The sequence below is a fragment of the Xenopus tropicalis genome, chromosome 6 (assembly GCF_000004195.4).
Source record: "Xenopus tropicalis strain Nigerian chromosome 6, UCB_Xtro_10.0, whole genome shotgun sequence".
NCBI lineage: Eukaryota > Metazoa > Chordata > Amphibia > Anura > Pipidae > Xenopus > Xenopus tropicalis.
This window is the reverse complement of record NC_030682.2, coordinates 1,494,385-1,520,943: the sequence shown is the minus strand read 5'-3', so window position 1 is coordinate 1,520,943 and position 26,559 is coordinate 1,494,385. Positions and strand designations below refer to the sequence as shown.

General features: G+C 49.2%; 1 protein-coding gene across 6 annotated transcripts in view; it reads right to left on the bottom strand.

The window, feature by feature from the left end:
• kcnh6 (potassium channel, voltage gated eag related subfamily H, member 6) overlaps positions 1-24,393 on the bottom strand; it is a 228,442-nt gene extending 204,049 nt beyond the window's left edge. For 4 of the 6 annotated variants that reach the window (XM_031903728.1, XM_031903732.1, XM_031903731.1 and 1 more), the window contains exons 1-2: positions 24,232-24,393; positions 21,564-21,918 (exon numbers count right to left, since the gene is read on the bottom strand). In XM_031903728.1, coding sequence (XP_031759588.1) covers positions 21,564-21,639 — 76 coding nt within the window. In that variant the 5' untranslated portion in view covers positions 21,640-21,918; positions 24,232-24,393. Of the gene's footprint in view, positions 1-21,563; positions 22,280-24,231 lie in introns of those variants that run through there. The other 2 variants (XM_031903729.1, XM_031903730.1) reach the window with 2 other exon arrangements.
• Positions 24,394-26,559: the final 2,166 nt, after the last annotated feature.

The following is a 26,559-nucleotide window of genomic DNA, read 5'->3' as shown; positions in this document are numbered from 1 at the left end:
TACAGGTGGGGTTACACTGGGGAGTAGTCAGGAGTACGTACAGGGGAGTAGTACAGGTGGGGTTACAGCTGGGAGTAGTACACAAGGGAGTAGTCCAGGGTGGGGTTACACTGGAGTAGCACCTCTCACTTACCCCCCCTACCAGCATACACAGGCTGAGCACTAGTGATACACACTCCCTCCCCCCACTCTTACTTACCTACAGCATACAACAGGCTGAGCACTAGTGATACCGCACATCCCCTCCCCCCCATCCTCATCTTACCTACAGCATACACAGGCTGAGCACTAGTGAATACACATCCTCCCCCACTCTCACTTAGCCTACAGCATACACATGGCTGAGCACTAGTGATACACCATCCCCCCCCCACTCTCACTTACCTACAGCATACACAGGCTGAAGGCACTAGTGATACACTCTCCCCCCCCACTCTGCAGCTCGTTACCTAAGCATACACAGGCTGAGGCACTAGTGATACACACTCCCCACTCCACTTACCTCAGCATACACAGGCTGGGCACTAGTGATCACACTCCCCCCACTCTCATGACTTACTACAGATACACGAGCGCTGAGGCCTAGTGATACAGCAGCTCCCCCGGACTGCCGCGCAAGCTCATGTCTCTCACCTTACCCCTACAGAGCATAACAAGGCTGAGGACACTAGTGAGCCACAACATAAACAACAAAAAACAACTCCCTCCCCTCACTTAACTACAGCATACCCCACCCACTCAGTCACTTACCGGCTGGGACAACAGCATACACAGGACTGAGTCACCGTGTATGTGATACAACATCACCACTCCCCTTCCACACTCTCCTTACCCCTACACGCATCACTCAAAGGGCTGACACTAGTGACCAATACAAGCCCACACTCTCCCAATTTCTCCCTTCCCTCTACTATAAGCATACCAGGCTGAGCGTCCTTATCTACAAATAGGAAATACACAGCCCTCGAGCAGTAAGTGCATAATATTGAAACTACAACTCCACCCATAACACCTAACATCCCCCACTCCTCCAACCCATACTCCCGCATAAGCTCTCAACTTACCATTACACCTGACAGCATACCAGGCTGGGGCACTAAGTTGGCTGGAAGATCTAACCAGAGATAAAGAAATGCACTCCCGCACTACAACCCCACTCCACTCTCACCTTACCTCCCAGCACCTACACAGCGCTGAGACACCTAGTGATCACCACATCACTCCCCCTTCCTACTCTCACTCCCTAACCCAGCAACCTATCATCAACTTACCTACCAGCATACACCAGGTGATGCATAGGCTGAGCACTAAGTAAGTTAGATCAACCAACACTCCCCCGCCCCCCCCCACTCCTCCACTTACACCTACCAGCAGTACGCAACCAGAGGCTCTGCTAGCACTTACCACAGCACAACGACAGGCTGGGGTAGGTAGTCAGCGCACACACTTACGCTCCGCGTCTACCCACTCCCCCCGACCCACCTCCGCCCACTGCTCTCACTTTACCTACAGCATACACTCATTCACATTACTACAGGGCTGAGCACCATGCATACAGTAGTGAATGAACAAACAGGCTGGGCACTCAAAGTGGATCACACTCCCCCATCCCCCATCTCACCCCCCTCACTCCACTCTCTACCACTTACATAGCACTTACAAACAGCATTAAACAGGCTGACAGCACAACGGCTGTGAGTGATATGGGCACTAGTCGACACTATACACACTCCCCATCCCCCGCCCCCAACTGTCCTCACGTTACACAACGCTCTTCAAACAGCAATACATCATAAGGCTCTGGAGCACCAATATACAAAGTGTGATGAAGACAAGAACAGGAGCCACTTAGTGCCTAGTGATCAACACTTCCCCGACTCCCCCACCCACTTCACCTACTAACAAAGCTATACAACAGCGCTGAGCACTAGTGGACTACTACCACTCCACCTCTCTCAGCTTTACTCCCCTCCGCCCACCCACTCTCAGGCTACTTATCCGAGTCACATACCAACAGAGCAGTACGAGAACACAGGCTGAGCAACACTAGTGATTAACAGTCACTGGCCACTACCCCGCATCCTCCCCGCCCTCCTCCACCTCCCCCTCTCCACCTCTCTCACTCACATACTCCATAGCACACCCAACTCAACGCTACAGCATCACTGAGTCAGTGGCCATGAGAGAACTCAAGTGATACACACACTCTAGTTTACACACTCCTCCCACTCTCACCTCTACCCACCTCTCTAACTTACCAACCATACCAGTATACGCATACGTTCCTAGAATAGGCGGACCACACGTGATGACACACTCGCCCCGTCCCCCGCTCCCCCCCACCTCAGTAAATACCTAACAGATACACAGCTGAAGCACTAGGATAACACTCACCACTCTTCACTTTTATCCTTACAAGCATCAACACAACAGGCTGAGGCACTAGGTGGATACACAAACTAACCTATCCCTATCCTACTAACTATCCCTATCCTAACCCTAACCCTATCCCTATCTACCCTAACCTAACCTAACCTAACCTAACTAACCATCCTAACCTTCCTAACCTAACCTATCCGCTAACTATCCTTCCCTATCCTTCCTAACCTATCTATACTAACCTAACCTAACCTATCCCTATCGCTATCCCTATCCCTAACCTATCCCTAATAACTACCCTAACCTATCCCATATCACTAACCTATCCTAACCTATCCTAACCTATCCTAACCCCTAACATAATCCCTAACGCTGATCCTATTAACCTAAACCTATCCCTAACCTATCCCTATCCTAACCCTAACCCTAACACTAACCTATCGCGCTATTCCTAACCTAATCCCTAACCTTAACCCTACCTAACTATCCCTAACCCTAACTTAACCCTATCCTAACTAACCTATTTCCTAACCCTATCACTATCCTATCCTAACCCTATCCCCTAACCCTAATCCTACCCTATCCTATCCCTAACCCTAACCTATCCCTATCCTAACCTAACTATCCTAACCCTACCTATCTACCTAACCCTATCCTATCCCTATCCCTACTATCCCTACCCTATCCTAACCCTAACTATCCTAACCTATCTAACCCTATCCTAACCTATCCTACCTATCCCTACCTAACTACCCTAATCCTACCCTATCCCTATCCTAACCCTATCTATCCTAACCCTATCCTAACCCTAACCTAACCATCCTAACCCTATCCCTAACCCTAACCTAACCCTAACCCTACCCTATCCCTATCCTATCCTACCTATCTACCCTATCCCTATCTCCTACCTATCCTAACCTAACCATCCCTAACCTAACCCTACTAACCCTTTCATAACCTATCTCTAACCCTATCTAACCCAATCCTATCCTATGCCCTACTAATCCCTAACCCTAACCTATCCTATCCTAAACCTAAAATCCTAACTATCGTAACTAACCTAACGCCTAACCCTATCCTAACCTATCTAAACCTATCTCTCCTATCCTATCCTAACCCTATCCCTAACCCTATCCCTATCTAACCCTATCCTAACCTATCTAACCTATCCTAACCCTATCCTAACTAACTATCCCTAACCTATCCCTATCTAACCTATCCTTCTAACCCTACTCTAACCTAACTAACCTATCCTATCCTAACCTATCCTAACTAACCCTATCCCTACTAACCTAACCCTACCCTAACTAAGCCTATCTAACTAACTATCCCTAACTATCCTAACTATCCTAACCTACTCCTAACCTAACCCTAATATCCTAACCCTACTAAAACTATCCCTACCCTAACCAATCCTATCCCTATTCCTATCTATCCCTAACGCTAACCTAACCTATCCTAACCTAACTAAATCTACTATCCTAAGCTATCCTAACCTAACCTATCCTAATTCCTAACCCTAATCTAATCCCTAACCTAACCTAACCCTATCCCTAACCCTATCCTAACCTTAATCTACCCTATCCCTAACCCTAACCTAACCTAACCTCAATTCCTATACCTAATCAACTAACTAACCTTTATCCCGACCTAAACCTGCAGTGATTCTTATGGCATATCTTGGGTTAATCCAATGGTCTATTATTTTGTGCAGTGACCTTACGGGCATGTCTGGGTTAATCCAATAACAATATCCATATTCTGCAGTGATCTATGGCAAGTTCTGGGGTATTCAATAACAAATAGCCATTTTCTGCGTGATCTTACTGGATGTCTGGGGTTAATCAATAACAAATAGCATTTTTCTTCTGCCAGTGATCTTATGGGCATGTTGGGGTTAATCCATAAACAAAAAAAAATAGCCAATTTTCTGCAGTGATATATGGGCATGTTGGGGTTTAATCCAATAACAAATAGCCTATTTTGCAGTCATCTATGGGCATGTATGGAGTTGAATGCAAAAACAAATAGCCATTTTCGCAGTTGATCTTAATGGGCATGTCTGGGGTAATCCAATAACAACAGCCATTTCTGAGTGATCTTATGGCATGTCTGGGGGTTATCCAATAACAATAGCTATTTCTGCAGTCATCTTTTGGGGCATGTCTGGAAGTTTGATGCATAACAAATAATCATTTTTCTGCAGTGAACTTATGGGCTGTCTGGGGTTAATCAATAACAACAGCATTTTTCTGCAGTGATTTACGGGCATGTTGGGGTTAATCATAACAATTCCATATTCTGCAGTGATCTTATGGGCATGTCTGGGGTTATCCAATCACAAATATCCATTTTTGCAGTGATCTTATTGGGCATGTCTGGGGTTAATCCATAACAATATCCATTTTCTGGCATGATTTATGGCATGTCTGGGGGTTAATCCATAAAAATATCATTTTTGCGTGATCTTAATGGGGCATGTCTGGGGTTAATCCAATAACAAATAGCCATTTTTCTGCAGTGATCTTATGGGCAATGTCTGGGGTTAATCCAATAAACAAATAGCCATTTTCTGGCAGTGATTCTTTGGGCATGTTGGGGTTATCCAATAACAAAATAGCCTTTCTGCAGTGATTTATGGGCAGTCTGTGGTTGAATCCAATAACAAATAGCCATTTCTTCTGCAGTGAATCTTATGGGCACGTATGGGTTAATCCATAACAATAGCATTTTTCTGGGCAGTGATCGTTAATGGGCTAAGTCTTGGGTTATCCATAACAATAGCCATTTTCTGCAGTGATCTTATGGCACGTTGTGGTTGATCCAATAAATAAGCCATTTTCTGCAGTGATCTTATGGCAGTCTGGGGTTTGATGCAATACAAATAATCCTTTTTCTGCAGTGATCTTAATGGGTCAAGTTGCTGGGTTGATCCAATAAAATAGGCCATTTTCTGCAGTGAATCTTATGGGCATGTCTGTGGTTTGATCAATACAAATAGCATTTTCTGCAGTGATCTTATGGGCATGTCTGGGGTTGATGCAATAACAATATCCAATTTTCTGCAGTGATCATTATGGGCATGTCTGGGTTGAATGCAATAACAATATATTTTCCTGCAGTGATCATATGGGCATGTCTGGGCGTTAATCAATAACAAATAGGCCTATTTCTGCAGTCTCTTATGGGCATGTATGGAGTTGAAGCATCAACAAATAGCATTTTCTGCAGTGATCTTATGGGCATGTCCTTGGGGTTAATCCAATAACAAATAGCCTAATTTCTGCGTCATCTTATGGGCATGTTCTGGAGTTGATGCAATAACAAATAATCATTTCCTGCAGTGATCTTACGGGCATGTCTGGGGTAATCCATAACAACAGCCATTTTCGCGTGATCTTATGGGCTGTCTGGGTTAATCCAATAACAAACAGCCATTTTCTGCAAGGATCTTAATGGGCATGTCCTGGGGGTTAATCCAATTTAACAACAGCCATTTTCTGCGTGATCTTATGGGCCATGTCTGTGGTTGATGCAATAAAATAGCCATTTTCTGGCTAGTGATCTTATGGGCATGTCTGTGGTTGATTGCAATAACAATAGCATTTTCTGCAGTGATCTTATGGGCAATGTGTGGGTTAATTCAATAACAAATAGCCTATTTCTGGCAGTCATCTTATGGGCAATGTCCTGGAGTTGATTGCAATAACAATATCAATTTTCTGCAGTGACTTATGGGCTGTCTGGGGTTAATCCATAACACTCAGCCTTTTCTGCAGTGATTACGGGCCATGTCTGGGGTTTAATCATACAAATATCCATATTCTGCAGTGGATCTTATGGGCCATGTCTGGGGTTAATCAATAACAAATATCCATTTTTCTGCAGTTGATCTTATGGCATGTCGGGGTTAAATCAATAACAAATATCCATTTCTGCAGTGATCTTATGGCATGTTGGGGTTAATCCAATAAAAATATCCATTTTCTGCGTGATCTTTGGGCATGTTGGGGTTATCAATAACAAATAGCATTTTTGCAGTGATCTTATGGCATGTCTTGGGGTTTAATCCAATAACAAATAGCCATTTTCTGCGTGATCTTATGGGCTGTCTGGGGTTAATCCATACAAATAGCATTTCTTGCAGTGATCTTATGGGCACGTTGTGGTTGATCAATAACAATAGCCATTTTCTGAGTGAATCCTTATGGGCACGTCTGGGGTTTAATTCCAATAACAAATAGCATTTTCTGCAGTGATCTTATGGGCCAACGTTCTGGGGTTAATCCAATAACAAATAGCATTTTCTTGCAGTGATCTATGGGCAGTCTGTGGTTGATTCAATAAACATAAGCCATTTTCTGCAGTGATCTTATGGGCACGTCTGGGTTGATGCAATAACAATATCATTTTTGCCAGTGATTTTGGGCATGTCTGTGGTGATCCAATAACAAATAGCCATTTTCTGCAGTGTTTATGGGCCATGTCTTGTGGTTGATCAATACAATAGCATTTTTGCAGTGATCTTATGGGCATGTCTGGGGTTGAATGCAATAACAATATCCATTTTCTGCAGTGGATCTTTGGGCACTGTTGGGTTGAATGACATAACAAAATATCATTTTTTGCAGTGATATATGGGCATGTCTGGGGTTAATCATATACAATAGCCTATTCTGCAGTCATCTTATGGCTGTATGGAGTTGATGCAATAACAATAGCCATTTTTGCAGTGATCTTACGGGCATGTCTGGGGGTTATCCAATAACAAGCAGCCATTTTCTGCAGTGATCTTATGGGGCATGTCTGGGGTTTCCAATAACAAACAGCCATTTTTCTGCAGTGATCTTATTGGGCATGTCTGGGGTTAATCCATAACAACAGCCTTTTCTGCAGTTGATCTTATGGGGCATGTCTGTGGGTTGGATGCATAACAAATAGCCATTTCTGCGTGATCATTTATGGGCATGTCTGTGGTTGATGCAAAAACAATCCCATTTTCTGCAGTGAATCTTATGGGCAAATGTCTGGGGTTGATGCAATAAACAAATATCATTTTGCAGTGATCTTATGGGCATGTCTGGGTTTAAGCATACAAATAGCCATTTTCTGCAGTTGATTTTAATGGGCATATCTGGGGTTATCAATAACAAATGCCATTTTCTGAGTTGATTTATGGGCATGTCTGGGGTTTCCAATAACAAATAGCCATTTTTTGCAGTGATCTTATGGGCATGTCTGGGGGTTTGATGCAATAACAATAGCCATTTTCTGCAGTGATTTAATGGGCATGTTGTGGTTGATCCAATAACAATAGCTTTTTGCAGTGATCTTATGGCATGTCTGGGGTTATCCAATAACAATAGCCATTTTTCTGCAGTGATCTTATGGCATGTACTGGGGGTTAATCCAATAACAAATAGCCATTTTTTGCAGTGATCTTATGGGCATGTCTTGGGGTTATCAATAAAAATGCCATAATTCTGCATGGATCTTATGGGCATGTCTGGGGTAATCAATAAACAATAGCCTTTTTCTGCAGTGATCTTATGGGCATTCTGGGGTTTATCAATAACAATAGCCATTTTCTGCAGTGATCTTATGGGCATGTTGGGGTTGATCGCAATAAAATGCCATTCTTCTGCAGTGATCTTATGGGCAAATGTCTGGGGTTGATGCAATAAGCAAATTCCATTTTCGCAGTATCTTATGGCATTCTGGGGTTAAATGCAATAACAAATAGCATTTTTGAGTGATCTTTATGGGTCATGTCTGGGGTTAATGCATAACAATAGCATTTTCCTGAGTGAATCTTATGGGCATGTCTGGGGATGCAATGGACAGTAATTTAATGTAACTCAACTGTTTCCATGGATTCCGGGAAGATAACATTTATTGCTTAGTCAGTCACAGGCAACAAGCCAACTTACGCGACCTCAATTTCACACTCAACACTCATCATACATATATCTCATCTGACACTCACACACGACCAACTTCACTCACACACTGACACTAAACACTCAACCAAAATGACACACTCACATCAGAACACTGACACTCACACACCACAAAACACACCTGAGACACACAAAATATATTATATATCACATCACACACTGACACACTCCTGGCAAACTATGGCACATAGGGATTCCCCTGTACTAAGACATTTCGCAGGAACAGCCCTAAGTTTTGCTTCATAGCCCTGTACAGAGAGATACATAATAACTATGGCAGCTAGGGATTCCCTGTAGCTAAGCACAATTCAGCAGGAACAGCCCTATAGTTTGCCCCATAGCTGTACAGAGAAGATACATAAAAACTATGGCACATAGGGATTCCCTGGTACTAAGCACATTCAGCGGAAAGCCCCTAAGTTTTGCTATAGCTGTAAGAGAGATCCAATAAATATGGAGATAGGATTCCCTGTACTAAGCAACAATTCAGCAGGAACAGCCCTAAGTTTTTTGCCCATAGCCTGTAAGAGAGATACCATAAACTATGGCACAATAGGGATTCCTGTAACTAGCACAATTCAGCAGGAACAGCCCCTAAGTTTGCTCCATCGCTGTACGAGAGATACCAATAAAAACTATGGACATAGGGATTCCCCTGTACTAAGCCAATTTCGCAGAAAGCCTAAGTTTGCCATCCTGTAAAAGAGAGATACATAAAACTATGGCACATAGGGATTCCCTGTACCAATACCATGCCCCTGCCATTAGCTGCAGAAAACCCTACAAGCAGGGGTGGGACTAGGGGTAAGGTAGGAGGGGCCGTGCCCTTGGTGCCATGGGGGGGGGTGCAAGGTATGTAACTGCCGCCTGCATACAAGCAGCAGAGCCATATTCTGACACAAGTGTCACACAGAGACCCCAGGGGCCACGACTGTCATGCCCCATGTGTATATGGGGGGCTGTCTCACAGTAATGGGGCTAAGGGGAAACCAAAGCTGGGAACATTAACCCAGACTGCAGTACGGCTCAGCGAAATGGTTTATTGAACATTACCCCAGACATGCCAGTGAGCTCACAGCAAGAAATGGTTTATTTTGAACATTAACCCAGAATGCAGTTACGCTCAAAGCGGAAAGGTTTAAATTAGAAGATTACCCAGACACTCGCCAAGTGCTCAACAGCGGAATTTGGTTTATTAGAAGAATTACCAGACTGCGGAAGAGCACTGCAGAAATGGGTGTTATTAGAAGATTAACCCAGACATCGTAAGAGCACTGCAGAAATGGTTTATTTGAGGTAACCCCAGACATGCGGTAAGAGCACTGCAAAAATGGTTTAATTGAAGATTATACCAGACATGCCGGTAAGAGCAATGCAAAAATGGGTTTTATTAGAAGATGTAACCCCAAGACAAATGCAGGTAGAGCACGGCAAATGGTTTTATTTAGAAGAATTAACCCAGACATGCGGTAAGAGCACTGTTCAATGGTTTATTAGAAGATTACCAGCATGCCCGGTAAGAGCATGCAAAAATGGTTTATTAGAAGATTACTCACAGACAGCCGGTAAGAGACTATGCAGAAATGTTTTATTAGAAGATTACCACCCCCAGACTGCCGGTAGAGACGCAAAAATGGTTTATTAGAAGATTACCCCAGACTGCCAAGTAGAAGCAATGCAAAAAATGGTTTATTAGAAGATTAACCCAGACATGCCGGTAGGAGCACTGCGAAATAGTTTATTAGAAGATTAACCCAGACATGCCGGTAAGAGCATGCAGAAATGTTTTAGTTAGAAGATTAACCCAGACATGCCGGTAAGAACAATGCAGAAATGGTTTAATTAGAAGATTACCAGACATGCTGGTAAGAGACTTGCAGAAATGGTAGAAGATTAACCCCAAATGCAAGAGCACTGGCAGAATGGCAAGTTTCCATGGTATAACTGCCCCACTCTCACCACTGCGCACTCTTACACTGCCCCCACTCTCATTACCTACAGCATACAACAGGGCTCGAGCACTAGTGATACACACTCCCTCCATTACCTACAAGCATACACAGGCTGAGCATAGTGATACACACTCCGCCCCCTCTCACTTACTACACATAACAGGCTGAACACTAGTGATACACCTCCCCCACTCTCCTTCCTACAGATACACAGGCTGAGCACTAGTGATAACACACTCCCCCCACTCTCACTTCTACAGCATACACGGGCTAGCACTAGTGATACACACTCCCCCCCCCCACTCTCATTTACCTACAGCTACAAGGCTGAGCACTAGTGTACCACCCCCCCCCACCCCACTCTTCACTTACCTACAGCATAAAGGCTGAGCATAGTGATACACTCCCCCCCCACTCTCACTTACCTACAGCTACACAGGCTGAGCACTAGTGATCACACTCCCCCCCCCCCACTCTCACGTTACCTACATGCATACACGGCTGAGCATAGTGAATACACATCCCCCACTTCACTTCCTACAGCATCACAGGCTGGGAGTCACTAGTGGATACACACACCCCCCCCCCCACTCTTCACTTACCTACAGCATACACGGGCTGAGCATAGTGATAACACTCCCCCCGCACTCGTCACTTACCATACAAGCTTAAAGGCTCTGAGCATAGTGATACAATCCCCCCCCCCACTCTCACTTACCTACAGCATAACACAGGCTGAGCACTAGTGATACACCTCCCCCCCCCCCCCACTCTCTACTCAGCATCACAGGCTGAGCACTGTAGTGATAACTCACCCCATCTCACTTACTACAGAAATACACAGGCTGACACTAGTGATTACAACATCCCCTGCCCCACTCTCCTTACTAAGCATACAAGGCTGAGCACTAGTGATACACACCTCCCCCCACTCTCACTTTCCTACGCATACACAGGCTGAGCATAGTGATACAACACTCCCTCCCCACTCTGCACTACCTAAGATCCAGGCTGAGCATAGTGATACACACCCCCCCCACTCTCACTTACCTACAGCATACACAGGCTGAGCACTAGTGATACACACTCCCCCCACTCTCACTTACCTACAGCATACACAGGCTGAGCACTAGTGATACACACTCCCCCCACCTCACTTACCTACAGCATACCAGGCTGAGCACTAGTGATACACACTCCCCCCCCCCCACTCTCACTTACCTACAGCATACACAGGCTGGCACTAGTGATACACACTCCCCCCCACTCACACTTACCTACAGCATACACAGGCTGAGCACTAGTGATACACACTCCCACTCTCACTTCCCTACAGCATACACAGGCTGAGCACTAGTGATACACATCTCCCCCCACTCTCACTTACCTACAGCATACAAGGCTGAGCACTAGTGATACACTCCCCCCTCTCACTTACCTACAGCATACACAGGCTGAGCACTAGTGATACACACTCCCCCCCACTCTCATTACCTACGCATGCACAGGCTGAGCACTAGTGATTACACTTCCCCCCACTCTCACTTACCTACAGCATACACAGGCTGAGCACTAGTGATACACACTCCCCCCCCCCACTCTCACTTACCTACAGCATACACAGGCTGAGCACTAGTGATACACCCCCTCCCCACTCTCACTTACCTACAGCATACACAGGCTGAGCACTAGTGATACACTCCCCCACTCTCACTTACACTACAGCATACACAGGCTGAGCACTAGTGATACACACTCCCCCCACTCTCACTTACCTACAGCATACACAGGCTGAGCAGCTAGTGATACACACTCCCTCCCCACTCTCACTTACCTACAGCATACACAGGCTGAGCACTAGTGATAACATCCCTCCCCCCATCATCTCACTTACCTACAGCATACACAGGCTGAGCACTAGTGATACACTCCCCCCCCCATCTCACTTACCTACAGCATACACAGGCTGAGCACTAGTGATACACACTCCCCCCCACTCTCACTTACCTACAGCATACACAGGCTGAGCACTAGTGATACACACTCCCCCCCCTCTCACTTACCTACAGCATACACGGGCTGGGCACTAGTGATACACACTCCCCCCCCCCCCACTCTCACTTACCTAGCAGCATACACAGGCTGAGCACTAGTGATACACCTCCCCCCCCACTCTCACTTACTACAGCATACACAGGCTGACATAGTGATACACACTCCCTCCATCTCACTTACTACAGCATAAACAGGTGGCATAGTGTACACACTCCCCCCCCACTCTCACTTACCTACAGCATACAGGGGCTGGGCACTAGTGATACACACTCCCCCCCCCCCACTTCTCACTTACCTACAGCATACACGGGCTGGGCACTAGTGATACACACTCCCCCCCCCCTCTCACTTACCTACAGCATACACAGGCTGAGCACTGTGATACACTCCCCCCCACTCTCACTTACCTACAGCATACACAGGCTGAGCACTAGTGATACAGCACTCCTCCCCCCCCCACTCTCACTTACCTACAGCATACACAGGCTGAGCACTAGTGATACACACTCCCCCCCACACTCTCACTTACCTACAGCATACACAGGCTGAGCACTAGTGATACACACTCCCCCCCCCGCCCACTCTCACTTACCTACAGCATACACAGGTGAGCACTAGTGATACACACTCCCCCCCCCACAACCACTTACCTACAGCATACAACAGGCTGAGCACTAGTGATACACACTCCCCCCCACTCTCATTACTACAGCATACAGCTGAGCACTAGTGATACACATCCTCTCCCACTCTCACTTACCTACAGCACATACACAGGCTGAGCACTAGTGATACCACTCCCCCTCCCCCCCCCACTCTCACTTTACCTACAGCATACACAGGCTGAGCACTAGTGATACAACATCCCCCCACACCTCATACTACGATACACAGGCTGAGCACTAGTGATAACACTCCCCTCTCACTACTACAGCATACACAGGCTGAGCACTAGTGATACACACTCCCCCTCCCTCTCACTTACCTACAGCATACAGCTGAGCACTAGTGATACACCCTCCCCCCCCCCCCACTCTCACTTACCTACAGCATACACAGGCTGGCACTAGTGTACACACTCCCCCCCACTCTCACTTACCTACAGCATACACAGGCTGAGCACTAGTGATACACACTCCCCACTCTCACTTACTACAGCATACACAGGCTGAGCACTAGTGATACACACTCCTCCCTCCCACTCTCACTTACCTACAGCATACATAGGCTGAGCACTAGTGATACACACTCCCCCCACCCCACACTCACTTACCTACAGCATACACAGGCTGAGCACTAGTGATACACACTCCCCCCACTCTCACTTACCTACAGCATACACAGGCTGAGCACTAGTGATACACTTCCCCCTCCCCACTCTCACTTACCTACAGCATACACAGGCTGAGCACTAGTGATACACACTCCCCCCCCCCCCACTCTCACTTACCTACAGCATACACAGGCTGGGCACTAGTGATACACACTCCCGCACTCTCACTTACCTACAGCATACACAGGCTGAGCACTAGTGATACACCACTCCCCCTCCCCCCCCACTCTCACTTACTACAGCATACACAGGCTGAGCACTAGTGATACACACTCCCCCCCCCCCCCCACTCTCACTTACCTACAGCATACACAGGCTGAGCACTAGTGATACACACTCCCCCCACACTCACTTACCTACAGCATACACAGGCTGAGCACTAGTGATCACACTCCCCCCCCTCTCTCACTTACCTACAGCATACACAGGCTGAGCACTAGTGATACACACTCCCCCCCCCACACTCACTTACCTACAGCATACACAGGCTGAGCACTAGTGATACACTCCCCCCCACTCTCACTTACCTACAGCATACACAGGCTGAGCACTAGTGATACACACTCCCCCTCCCCACTCTCACTTACCTACAGCATACACAGGCTGAGCACTAGTGACCACTCCCCCTCCCCCCACTCTCACTTACCTACAGCATACACAGGCTGGGCACTAGTGATACACACTCCCCCCACTCTCACTTACCTACAGCATACACAGGCTGAGCACTAGTGATACACACTCCCCCCCACTCTCACTTACCTACAGCATACACAGGCTGAGCACTAGTGATACACACTCCCCCCCCCCCCACTCTCACTTACCTACAAGCATACACAGGCTGAGCACTAGTGATACACCCTCCCCCATCTCACTTACCTACAGCATACACAGGCTGAGCACTAGTGATACACACTCCCCCTCCCCCCCACTCTCACTTACCTACAGCATACACAGGCTGAGCACTAGTGATACACCTCCCCTCCCTAATACTCTCACTTACCTACAGCATACACAGGCTGAGCACTAGTGATACACAGTTGTGGGACACACGAGTCACATGGTCAGGCAGGTAGTGAGGCACTGAGCCAAGTACAATGGGAGTTGCTGGGAGTTGGGTGACGGGGGGGGATATACCTGCTACAGGTAGAGTTGCACTGGGGAGATGCACTGGGGAGTTGCACCGGGGAGTGTACTGGGGAGTTACCGGGGAGTTAACTGGGGAGTAGTACTGGGGAGTTACACTGGGGAGTAGTAAATGGGAGTAGTACTGGGGAGTAGTACTGGGGAGTTACACTGGGGAGTAGTACTGGGGAGTAGTACAGGGGAGTAGTACTGGGGAGTTACACTGGGGAGTTACACTGGGGGTAGTACTGGGGAGTTACACTGGGGAGTTACATGGGAGTAGTACTGGGGAGTTACACTGGGGAGTAGTACTGGGGAGTTACACTGGGGCGTAGTACTGGGGAGTTACACTGGGGAGTAGTACTGGGGAGTTACACCGGGAGTAGTACTGGGAGTTACACTGGGGAGTAGTACTCGGGAGTAGTACTGGGGAGTTTAACTGGGGAGTAGTACTGGGGAGTTACACTGGGGAGTAGTACTGGGGAGTAGTACTGGGGAGTTACACTGGGGAGTTACACTGGGGAGTAGTACTGGGGAGTTACACTGGGGAGTTACACTAGGGAGTAGTACAGGGGCGTAGTACAGGGGAGTAGTACAGGGGAGCAGTACTGGGGATTACACTAGGGAGTAGTACTGGGGAGTATACACTAGGGAGTAGTACTGGGGATTACACTGGGAGTGTAACTGGGGGAGTAGTACAGGTGGGGTTACACTGGGGAGTAGTACAGGGGAGTAGTACAGGTGGGGTTACACTGGGGAGTAGTACAGGGGAGTAGTACAGGTGGAGTTACACTGGGGAGTAGTACAGGGGAGTAGTACTGGGGAGTTACACTAGGGAGGTAGTACTGGGGAGTTACACTGGGGAGTTACACTAGGGAGTAGTACAGGGAAGTAGTACTGGGGGAGTTACACTAGGGAGTAGTACTGGGGAGTAGTACAGGTGGGGTTACACTGGGGAGTAGTACAGGGGAGTAGTACAGGTGGAGTTACACTGGGGAGTAGTACAGGGGAGTAGTACTGGGGAGTTACACTAGGGTTAGTAGTACTGGGGAGTTACACTGGGGAGTTACACTAGGGAGTAGTACTAGGAGTAGTACTGGGAGTTACACTAGGGAGTAGTATGGGGGAGTTACACTAGGGAGTAGTACTGGGGAGTTACACTGGGGAGAAGCACTTGGGGAGTAGCACTGGGGAGTAGTACAGGTGGGGTTACACTGGGGAGTAGTACAGGGGAGTAGTAACGGGGAGTAGTACAGGGGAGTAGTACAGGGTGGGGTTACTCTGGGGAGTAGTACAGGGGAGTAGTACAGGGGAGTAGTACAGGTGGGGTTACACTGGGGAGTAGTACACAGGGGAGTAGTACAGGTGGGGTTACACTGGGGAGTAGTACTGGGGAGTAGTACAGGGGAGTAGTACTGGGGAGTTACACTGGGGAGTAGTACAGGGGAGTAGTACAGGGAAGTAGTACAGGTGGGGTTACACTGGGGAGTAGTACAGGGGCGTGTACAGGTGGGGTTACCTGGGGAGTAGTACAGGGGAGTAGTACAGGTGGGGTTACACTGGGGGAGTAGTACTGGGGAGTTACACTGGGGAGTAGTACAGGGGAGTAGTACAGGTGGGGTTACACTGGGGAGTAGTACAGGGGAGTAGTACAGGTGGGGTTACACTGGGGAGTAGTACAGGGGAGTAGTACAGGTGGGGTTACACTGCGGAGTAGTACAGGGAGTAGTACAGGTGGGGTTACACTGGGGAGTAGCACTGGGGAGTAGTACAGGGGAGTAGTACAGGTGGGGTTACACTGGGGAGTAGTACAGGGAGTAGTACAGGGGAGTAGTACAGGTGGGGTTACACTGGGGAGTAGTACAGGGGAGTAGTACAGGTGGGGTTACACTGGGGAGTAGCACTCTCACTTACCTACAGCATACACAGGCTGAGCACTAGTGATACACACTCCCCTCCCCCCACTCTCACTTACCTACAGCATACACAGGCTGAGCACTAGTGATACACACTCCCCCCCCCCCACTCTCACTTACCTACAGCATACACAGGCTGAGCACTAGTGATACACACTCCCCCCCACACTCACTTACCTACAGCATACACAGGCTGAGCACTAGTGATACACACTCCCCCCCACTCTCACTTACCTACAGCATACACAGGCTGAGCACTAGTGATACACATCCCCCCCCCCACTCTCACTTACCTACAGCATACACAGGCTGAGCACTAGTGATACACATCTCCCCCCCCACTCTCACTTACCTACAGCATACACAGGCTGGGCACTAGTGATACACACTCCCCCACTCTCACTTACCTACAGCATACACAGGCTGAGCACTAGTGATACACACTCCCCCCCCCCCACTCTCACTTACCTACAGCATACACAGGCTGAGCACTAGTGATACACACTCCCCCCCCCCCACTCTCACTTACCTACAGCATACACAGGCTGAGCACTAGTGATACACACTCCCCTTCCCCACTCTCACTTACCTACAGCATACACAGGCTGAGCACTAGTGATCACACTCCCCTTCCCCACTCTCACTTACCTACAGCATACACAGGCTGAGCACTAGTGATACACACTCCCCCCCCCCCCCCACTCTCACTTACCTACAGCATACACAGGCTGGGCACTAGTGATACACACTCCCCACACTCTCACTTACCTACAGCATACACAGGCTGAGCACTAGTGATACACACTCCCCTTCCCCACTCTCACTTACCTACAGCATACACAGGCTGAGCACTAGTGATACACACTCCCCCCCCCAACTCTCACTTACCTACAGCATACACAGGCTGGGCACTAGTGATACACACTCCCCCAACTCTCACTTACCTACAGCATACACAGGCTGAGCACTAGTGATACACACTCCCCCCCCCCTCTCACTTACCTACAGCATACACAGGCTGAGCACTAGTGATACACACTCCCCCCCCCCCACTCTCACTTACCTACAGCATACACAGGCTGGGCACTAGTGATACACACTCCCCCCCACTCTCACTTACCTACAGCATACACAGGCTGAGCACTAGTGATAACACTCCCCCTCCCCCCCCACCTCTCACTTACCTACAGCATACACAGGCTGAGCACTAGTGATACACACTCCCCCCCCCACACTCACTTACCTACAGCATACACAGGCTGAGCACTAGTGATACACACTCCCCCCCCCCCACTCTCACTTACCTACAGCATACATAGGCTGAGCACTAGTGATACACACTCCCCCCCCCACACTCACTTACCTACAGCATACACAGGCTGAGCACTAGTGATAACTCCCCCCTCTCACTTACCTACAGCATACACAGGCTGAGCACTAGTGATACACACTCCCCTCCCCACTCTCACTTACCTACAGCATAACAAGCTGAGCACTAGTGATACACTCCCCCCCCCCACTCTCACTTACCTACAGCATACACAGGCTGAGCACTAGTGATACACACTCCCCACTCTCACTTACCTACAGCATACACAGGCTGAGCACTAGTGATACACACTCCCCCCCCCACACTCTCACTTACCTACAGCATACACAGGCTGAGCACTAGTGATACACACTCCCCCCCCCCCCCACTCTCACTTACCTACAGCATACACAGGCTGAGCACTAGTGATACACACTCCCCCCCACTCTCACTTACCTACAGCATACACAGGCTGAGCACTAGTGATACACACTCCCCCTCCCCCCCACTCTCACTTACCTACAGCATACACAGGCTGAGCACTAGTGATACACACTCCCCCCCCCCTCGCTACTTACCTACAGCATACACAGGCTGGGCACTAGTGATACACACTCCCCCCACCTCACTTACCTACAGCATACACAGGCTGAGCACTAGTGATACACACTCCCCCCCCCCCACTCTCACTTACTACAGCATACACAGGCTGAGCACTAGTGATACACACTCCCCCCCCACTCTCACTTACCTACAGCATACACAGGCTGAGCACTAGTGATACACACTCCCCCCCCACTCTCACTTACCTACAGCATACACCTCATAGTGATACACCTCCCCCCCACTCTCACTTACCTACAGCATACACAGGCTGAGCACTAGTGATACACAGTTGTGGGACACACGAGTCACATGGTCAGGCAGGTAGTGAGGCACTGAGCCAAGTACAATAGGGAGTTGCTGGGAGTTGGGTGACGGGGGGGGGGATATACCTGCTACAGGTAGAGTTGCACTGGGGAGATGCACTGGGGAGTTGCACCGGGGAGTAGTACAGGTGGGGTTACACTGGGGAGTAGTACTGGGGAGTTACACTGGGGAGTAGTACTGGGGAGTTACACTGGGGAGTAGTACTGGGGAGTTACACTGGGGAGTAGTACTGGGGAGTTACACTGGGGAGTAGTACTGGGGAGTTACACTGGGGAGTAGTACTGGGGAGTTACACTGGGGAGTAGTACTGGGGAGTTACACTGGGGAGTAGTACTGGGGAGTAGTACTGGGGAGTTACACTGGGGAGTTACACTGGGGAGTAGTACTGGGGAGTAGTACTGGGGAGTAGTACTGGGTAGTTACACTGGGGAGTAGTACTGGGGAGTAGTACTGGGGAGTAGTACTGGGGAGTTACACTGGGGAGTTACACTGGGGAGTAGTACTGGGGAGTTACACTGGGGAGTAGTAACTGGGGGAGTAGTACTGGGGAGTTACACTGGGAGTAGTACTGGGGAGTTACACTGGGGAGTAGTACTGGGGAGTTACACTGGGGAGTAGTACTGGGGAGTTACACTGGGGAGTAGTACTGGGGAGTTACACTGGGGAGTAGTACTGGGGAGTTACACTGGGGAGTAGTACTGGGGAGTAGTACTGGGGAGTTACACTGGGGAGTAGTACTGGGGAGTAGTACTGGGGAGTTACACTGGGGAGTTACACTGGGGAGTAGTACTGGGGAGTTACACTGGGGAGTTACACTAGGGAGTAGTACAGGGGAGTAGTACAGGGGAGTAGTACAGGGGAGCAGTACTGGGGAGTTACACTAGGGAGTAGTACTGGGGAGTTACACTAGGGAGTAGTACTGGGGAGTTACACTGGGGAGTAGTACTGGGGAGTAGTACAGGTGGGGTTACACTGGGGAGTAGTACAGGGGAGTAGTACAGGTGGGGTTACACTGGGGAGTAGTACAGGGGAGTAGTACAGGTGGAGTTACACTGGGGAGTAGTACAGGGGAGTAGTACAGGTGGAGTTACACTGGGGAGTAGTACAGGGGAGTAGTACTGGGGAGTTACACTAGGGAGTAGTACTGGGGAGTTACACTGGGGAGTTACACTAGGGAGTAGTACAGGGGAGTAGTACTGGGGAGTTACACTAGGGAGTAGTACTGGGGAGTAGTACAGGTGGGGTTACACTGGGGAGTAGTACAGGGGAGTAGTACAGGTGGGGTTACACTGGGGAGTAGTACAGGGGAGTAGTACAGGTGGAGTTACACTGGGGAGTAGTACAGGGGAGTAGTACTGGGGAGTTACACTAGGGAGTAGTACTGGGGAGTTACACTGGGGAGTTACACTAGGGAGTAGTACAGGGGAGTAGTACTGGGGAGTTACACTAGGGAGTAGTACTGGGGAGTTACACTAGGGAGTAGTACTGGGGAGTTACACTGGGGAGAAGCACTGGGGAGTAGCACTGGGGAGTAGTACAGGTGGGGTTACACTGGGGAGTAGTACAGGGGAGTAGTACAGGGGAGTAGTAACGGTGGGGTTACTCTGGGGAGTAGTACAGGGGAGTAGTACAGGGGAGTAGTACAGGTGGGGTTACACTGGGGAGTAGTACAGGGCAGTAGTACAGGTGGGGTTACACTGGGAGTAGTACTGGGGAGTAGTACAGGGGAGTAGTACTGGGGAGTTACACTGGGGAGTAGTACAGGGGAGTAGTACAGGGAAGTAGTACAGGTGGGGTTACACTGGGGAGTAGTACAGGGGAGTAGTACAGGTGGGGTTACACTGGGGAGTAGTACAGGGGAGTAGTACAGGTGGGGTTACACTGGGGAGTAGTACTGGGGAGTTACACTGGGGAGTAGTACAGGGGAGTAGTACAGGGAAGTAGTACAGGTGGGGTTACACTGGGGAGTAGTACAGGGGAGTAGTACAGGTGGGGTTACACTGGGGAGTAGTACAGGGGAGTAGTACAGGTGGGGTTACACTGGGGAGTAGTACAGGGAGTAGTACAGGTGGGTTACACTGGGGGTAGCACTGGGGAGTAGTACAGGGGAGTAGTACAGGTGGGGTTACACTGGGGAGTAGTACAGGGGAGTAGTACAGGGGAGTAGTACAGGTGGGGTTACACTGGGGAGTAGTACAGGGGAGTAGTACAGGTGGGGTTACACTGGGGAGTAGTACAGGGGAGTAGTACAGGTGGGGTTACACTGGGGAGTAGTACTGGGGAGTAGTACTGGGGAGTTACACTGGGGAGTAGTACAGGGGAGTAGTACAGGTGGGGTTACACTGGGGAGTAGTACAGGGGAGTAGTACAGGTGGGTTTACACTGGGGAGTAGTACAGCTGGGGAGTAGTACAGGGGAGTAAGTAGGGGGTTACACTGGGGAGTAGTACAGGGGAGTAGTACAGGTGGGGTTACACTGGGGAGTAGTACTGGGGAGTAGTACAGGTGGGGTTACACTGGGGAGTAGTACAGGGGAGTAGTACAGGTGGGGTTACACTGGGGAGTAGTACTGGGGTACAAACACTCACATTTTGTAAAATCCACTTACTTTGCCCCTCAAACTTGCGGATGATGGTGTCCAGGAACGTGTTCTGTGGTGCCACGTGGCCCCGTCGGACTGGCATCCTTATCTGCCCAGCATGGCCCAGTCAGTGCCACCCAATCTGTACGGCCAAACGCCCAGGCGCCGGTGCCTCCCAGCACATCCCAACGGGCACAGGATTCCCGGAAGAAGGAATAATCCCCCCGGGCCAATGGGAATGAGCGACACAAGGTGACATGGGAATTGTGAGCATCCGCAGGGCAGGGGATATAGGTCACCTTCTGATTCCTCGGGGGGGGGGGGGCTCAGCCAATGCCCACAGTCTTCTGGTGAAGCATCACTGTCTGGCAGCGCCTACCTGCTGGCAGGGAGAGGGGGTACAGGGGGGTTAGTGGCAGCCGCTCTCACCTGTATCCCCCCGACTGTTGCTCTGATCCTGCCTGTATGTGAGAGCGTGCAGCCACACACGTGTGTTAACTCCTTACTGCCCGGTGCCAGCCTCCTCCCCCCGCACCGACTGACAGCAATGAGACTGGCTGTAAGCTCAGCTGCCCTACGATTGGCCAAATACAGAGGGGCATCTGGGTGGATCACTTAGCATGACACCCGTATTCCAAACCATCAGCAGTCTCTAGGCAACAGGATCCTCCTCCCAGTCAGGAAGCCATGATTACTGTGCCAATCACAGAGCTGCCCCTTCCCCGGCTGGCACGAGCCCCTCACCGGCATCAGCCAATGAGCTCACACCCACTGATACACTATACCTACGTGTGTGTTATACACCCCCTTGTGCGCTGCTACACCCCTAAATGCCAAAGCACCAATCACCAGGGAGACACTGCACCTATAGTGTTAGTGCAACATGACTACTCACCTATCACTGTGCCGTACCCTTAATAACACACCCCAGAGACACTGTACCTGTGAGTACACACCTATAGTCACTAGACACTGTACCTGTGAGTACACACCTATAGTCACTAGACACTGTACCTGTGGGTACACACCTATAGTCACTAGACACTGTACCTGTGAGTACACACCTATAGTCACTAGACACTGTACCTGTGAGTACACACCTATAGTCACTAGACACTGTACCTGTGAGTACACACCTATAGTCACTAGACACTGTACCTGTGAGTACACACCTATAGTCACTAGAGACAGTGTACCTGTGAGTACACACCTATAGTCACTAGACACTGTACCTGTGAGTACACACCTATAGTCACTAGAGACACTGTACCTGTGAGTACACACCTATAGTCACTAGACACTGTACCTGTGGGTACACACCTATAGTCACTAGACACTGTACCTGTGGGTACACACCTATAGTCACTAGACACTGTACCTGTGAGTACACACCTATAGTCACTAGAGACACTGTACCTGTGAGTACACACCTATAGTCACTAGACACTGTACCTGTGAGTACACACCTATAGTCACTAGACACTGTACCTGTGAGTACACACCTATAGTCACTAGACACTGTACCTGTGAGTACACACCTATAGTCACTAGAGACACTGTACCTGTGAGTACACACCTATAGTCACTAGACACTGTACCTGTGTATAACACACCTATAGTCACTAGACACTGTACCTGTGAGTACACACCTATAGTCACTAGACACTGTACCTGTGAGTACACACCTATAGTCACTAGAGACACTGTACCTGTGAGTACACACCTATAGTCACTAGAGACACTGTACCTGTGAGTACACACCTATAGTCACTAGAGACACTGTACCTGTGAGTACACACCTATAGTCACTAGACACTGTACCTGTGAGTACACACCTATAGTCACTAGACACTGTACCTGTGAGTACACACCTATAGTTACTAGAGACTGTACCTGTGAGTACACACCTATAGTCACTAGAGACACTGTACCTGTGAGTACACACCTATAGTCACTAGACACTGTACCTGTGAGTACACACCTATAGTCACTAGACACTGTACCTGTGAGTACACACCTATAGTCACTAGAGGACACTGTACCTGTGAGTACACACCTATAGTCACTAGAGACACTGTACTGTGAGTACACACCTATAGTCACTAGAGACACTGTACCTGTGAGTACACACCTATAGTCACTAGACACTGTACCTGTGAGTACACACTATAGTCACTAGACACTGTACCTGTGAGTACACACCTATAGTCACTAGACACTGTACCTGTGAGTACACACCTATAGTCACTAGAGACACTGTACCTGTGAGTACACACCTATAGTCACTAGACACTGTACCTGTGAGTACACACCTATAGTCACTAGACACTGTACCTGTGAGTACACACCTATAGTCACTAGACACTGTACCTGTGAGTACACACCTATAGTCACTAGACACTGTACCTGTGAGTACACACCTATAGTCACTAGACACTGTACCTGTGAGTACACACCTATAGTCACTAGAGACACTGTACCTGTGAGTACACACCTATAGTCACTAGACACTGTACCTGTGAGTACACACCTATAACCCCTAGAGGGGCAGTTTCTATGCGCTGAAGTGCCCCGGCCGCTAATTGCCAGAATAAGTTGAGTAGCGGACCCCAGCGGAGCCAGGTACCTGCCAGTGAGGGAGGGGAGGGGTGAGGATGGGGGCGGGCACTGGGGTGAGAATCCCACGCAAACCTACTGTAAGTAAATCCCAGCACAGATCCTCCCGGAATGGAAGCGGCAATAGTGAGTGTCAGCTCTTGGGGCGCAGTAGGCGGTGCTTATCCCATGATCCTGTGCGCGGCGGTGGCAGAACAATGGCTGAGATACCGGCGGCTCCGCGGCCCTTTGTGTGCGACTGGGGGGGGGGGCGGGGGGGGGCAGGAGGAACATCCCCTTATTAGGAGAGAGGCAGCAGCAGCCGCAGCGCCAACCCCCCCCCCCTCCTCCTCCTCCCCCCCCCTCTCACTCACTCACAGCCTGGGGATCCCAGCTGGGAAGCATCACTCCCTGCACACTCCCGGCACCCGTCTGGGGAGGGGCCACCCAGCCACCCAGCCCCTGTCTCACTGCATAGCAACCGCTGGTACTGGGGATCTCTGGGCCTGGCAACCGTCTGGGGAGAGGCCACTAGCCACCCAGCCCCTGTCTCACTGCATAGCAACCGCTGGTACTGGGGATCTCTGGGCCTGGCAACCGTCTGGGGAGGGGCCACCAGCCACCCAGTGCTGGGAACCCCTGTCTCACTGCATAGCAACCGCTGGTACTGGGCCCTTACTGGGAATCTCTGGGCCTGGCAACCGCTGGTACTGGGGATCCTCCCTGGTACTGGGGATCTCTGGACCTGGCAACCCCTGGTACTGGGGATCTCTGGGCCCGGCAACCACTGGTACTGGGGATCCTCCCTGGTACTGGGGATCTCTGGGCCTGGCAACCCCTGGTACTGGGGAGATTGTAAGCTCTTTGGGGCAGGGCTCTCTTCCCCTCCTGTATCGGTTACTGATTGCTTTATATGTTACTCCTTGTAGAGTGTAAGCTCTTTGGGCAGGGCTCCCTTCCCCTCCTGTATCGGTTACTGATTGCTGTATATGTTACTCCTTGTAGAGTGTAAGCTCTTTGGGCAGGGCTCCCTTCCCCTCTTGTATCGGTTACTGATTGCTTTATATGTTACTCCTTGTAGAGTGTAAGCTCTTTGGGGCAGGGCCCCCTTCCCCTCCTGTATCGGTTACTGATTGCTTTATATGTTACTCCTTGTAGAGTGTAAGCTCTTTTGGGCAGGGCCCCCTTCCCCTCCTGTATCGGTTACTGATTGCTTTATATGTTACTCCTTGTAGAGTGTAAGCTCTTTGGGCAGGGCTCCCTTCCCCTCCTGTATCGGTTACTGATTGCTGTATATGTTACTCCTTGTAGAGTGTAAGCTCTTTGGGGCAGGGCTCCCTTCCCCTCTTGTATCGGTTATTGATTGCTTTATATGTTACTCCTTGTAGAGTGTAAGCTCTTTGGGGCAGGGCTCCCTTCCCCTCTTGTATCAGTTACTGATTGCTTTATATGTTACTCCTTGTAGAGTGTAAGCTCTTTGGGGCAGGGCTCTCTTCCCCTCCTGTATCGGTTATTGATTGCTTTATATGTTACTCTGTATGCCCAGTGTATGTAACCCACTTATTGTACAGCGCTGCGGGGTATGTTGGCGCTTTATAAATACATGTAATGTAATGTTAATCTCTGGGCCTGGCAACCACTGTCTGGTACTGGCCCCTCACTAGAAACCTTTTGGAATGAGTACCAGTATGATTCATGAGGAGATTTCACCATCAGAATAGCAATAGGCTCTTTACTGTTAGGGCAGTCGGGTTATGGGATTTCCTACCAAAAGTAAACTGATTCATTAGTCAGAAGGAAAGGAGATGTTATTCTGTAATAATAACCAGTCATTACCCTGCTGGAAAGTTCATGTAGGAGCCGCTCATATCAGTCAGTAAATAGATCCCAATACAAACAGCCGATGTGACTCTATAATAACCAGTCATTCCCCTGCTGGAAAGTTCATGTAGGAGCCGCTCATATCAGTCAGTAAATAGATCCCAATACAAACAGCCGATGTGACTCTATAATAACCAGTCATTCCCCTGCTGGAAAGTTCATGTAGGAGCCGCTCATATCAGTCAGTAAATAGATCCCAATACAAACAGCTGATGTGACTCTATAATAACCAGTCATTCCCCTGCTGGAAAGTTCATGTAGGAGCCGCTCATATCAGTCAGTAAATAGATCCCAATACAAACAGCTGATGTGACTCTATAATAACCAGTCATTCCCCTGCTGGAAAGTTCATGTAGGAGCCGCTCATATCAGTCAGTAAATAGATCCCAATACAAACAGCTGATGTGACTCTATAATAACCAGTCATTCCCCTGCTGGAAAGTTCATGTAGGAGCCGCTCATATCATTCAGTAAATAGATCCCAATACAAACAGCCGATGTGACTCTATAATAACCAGTCATTCCCCTGCTGGAAAGTTCATGTAGG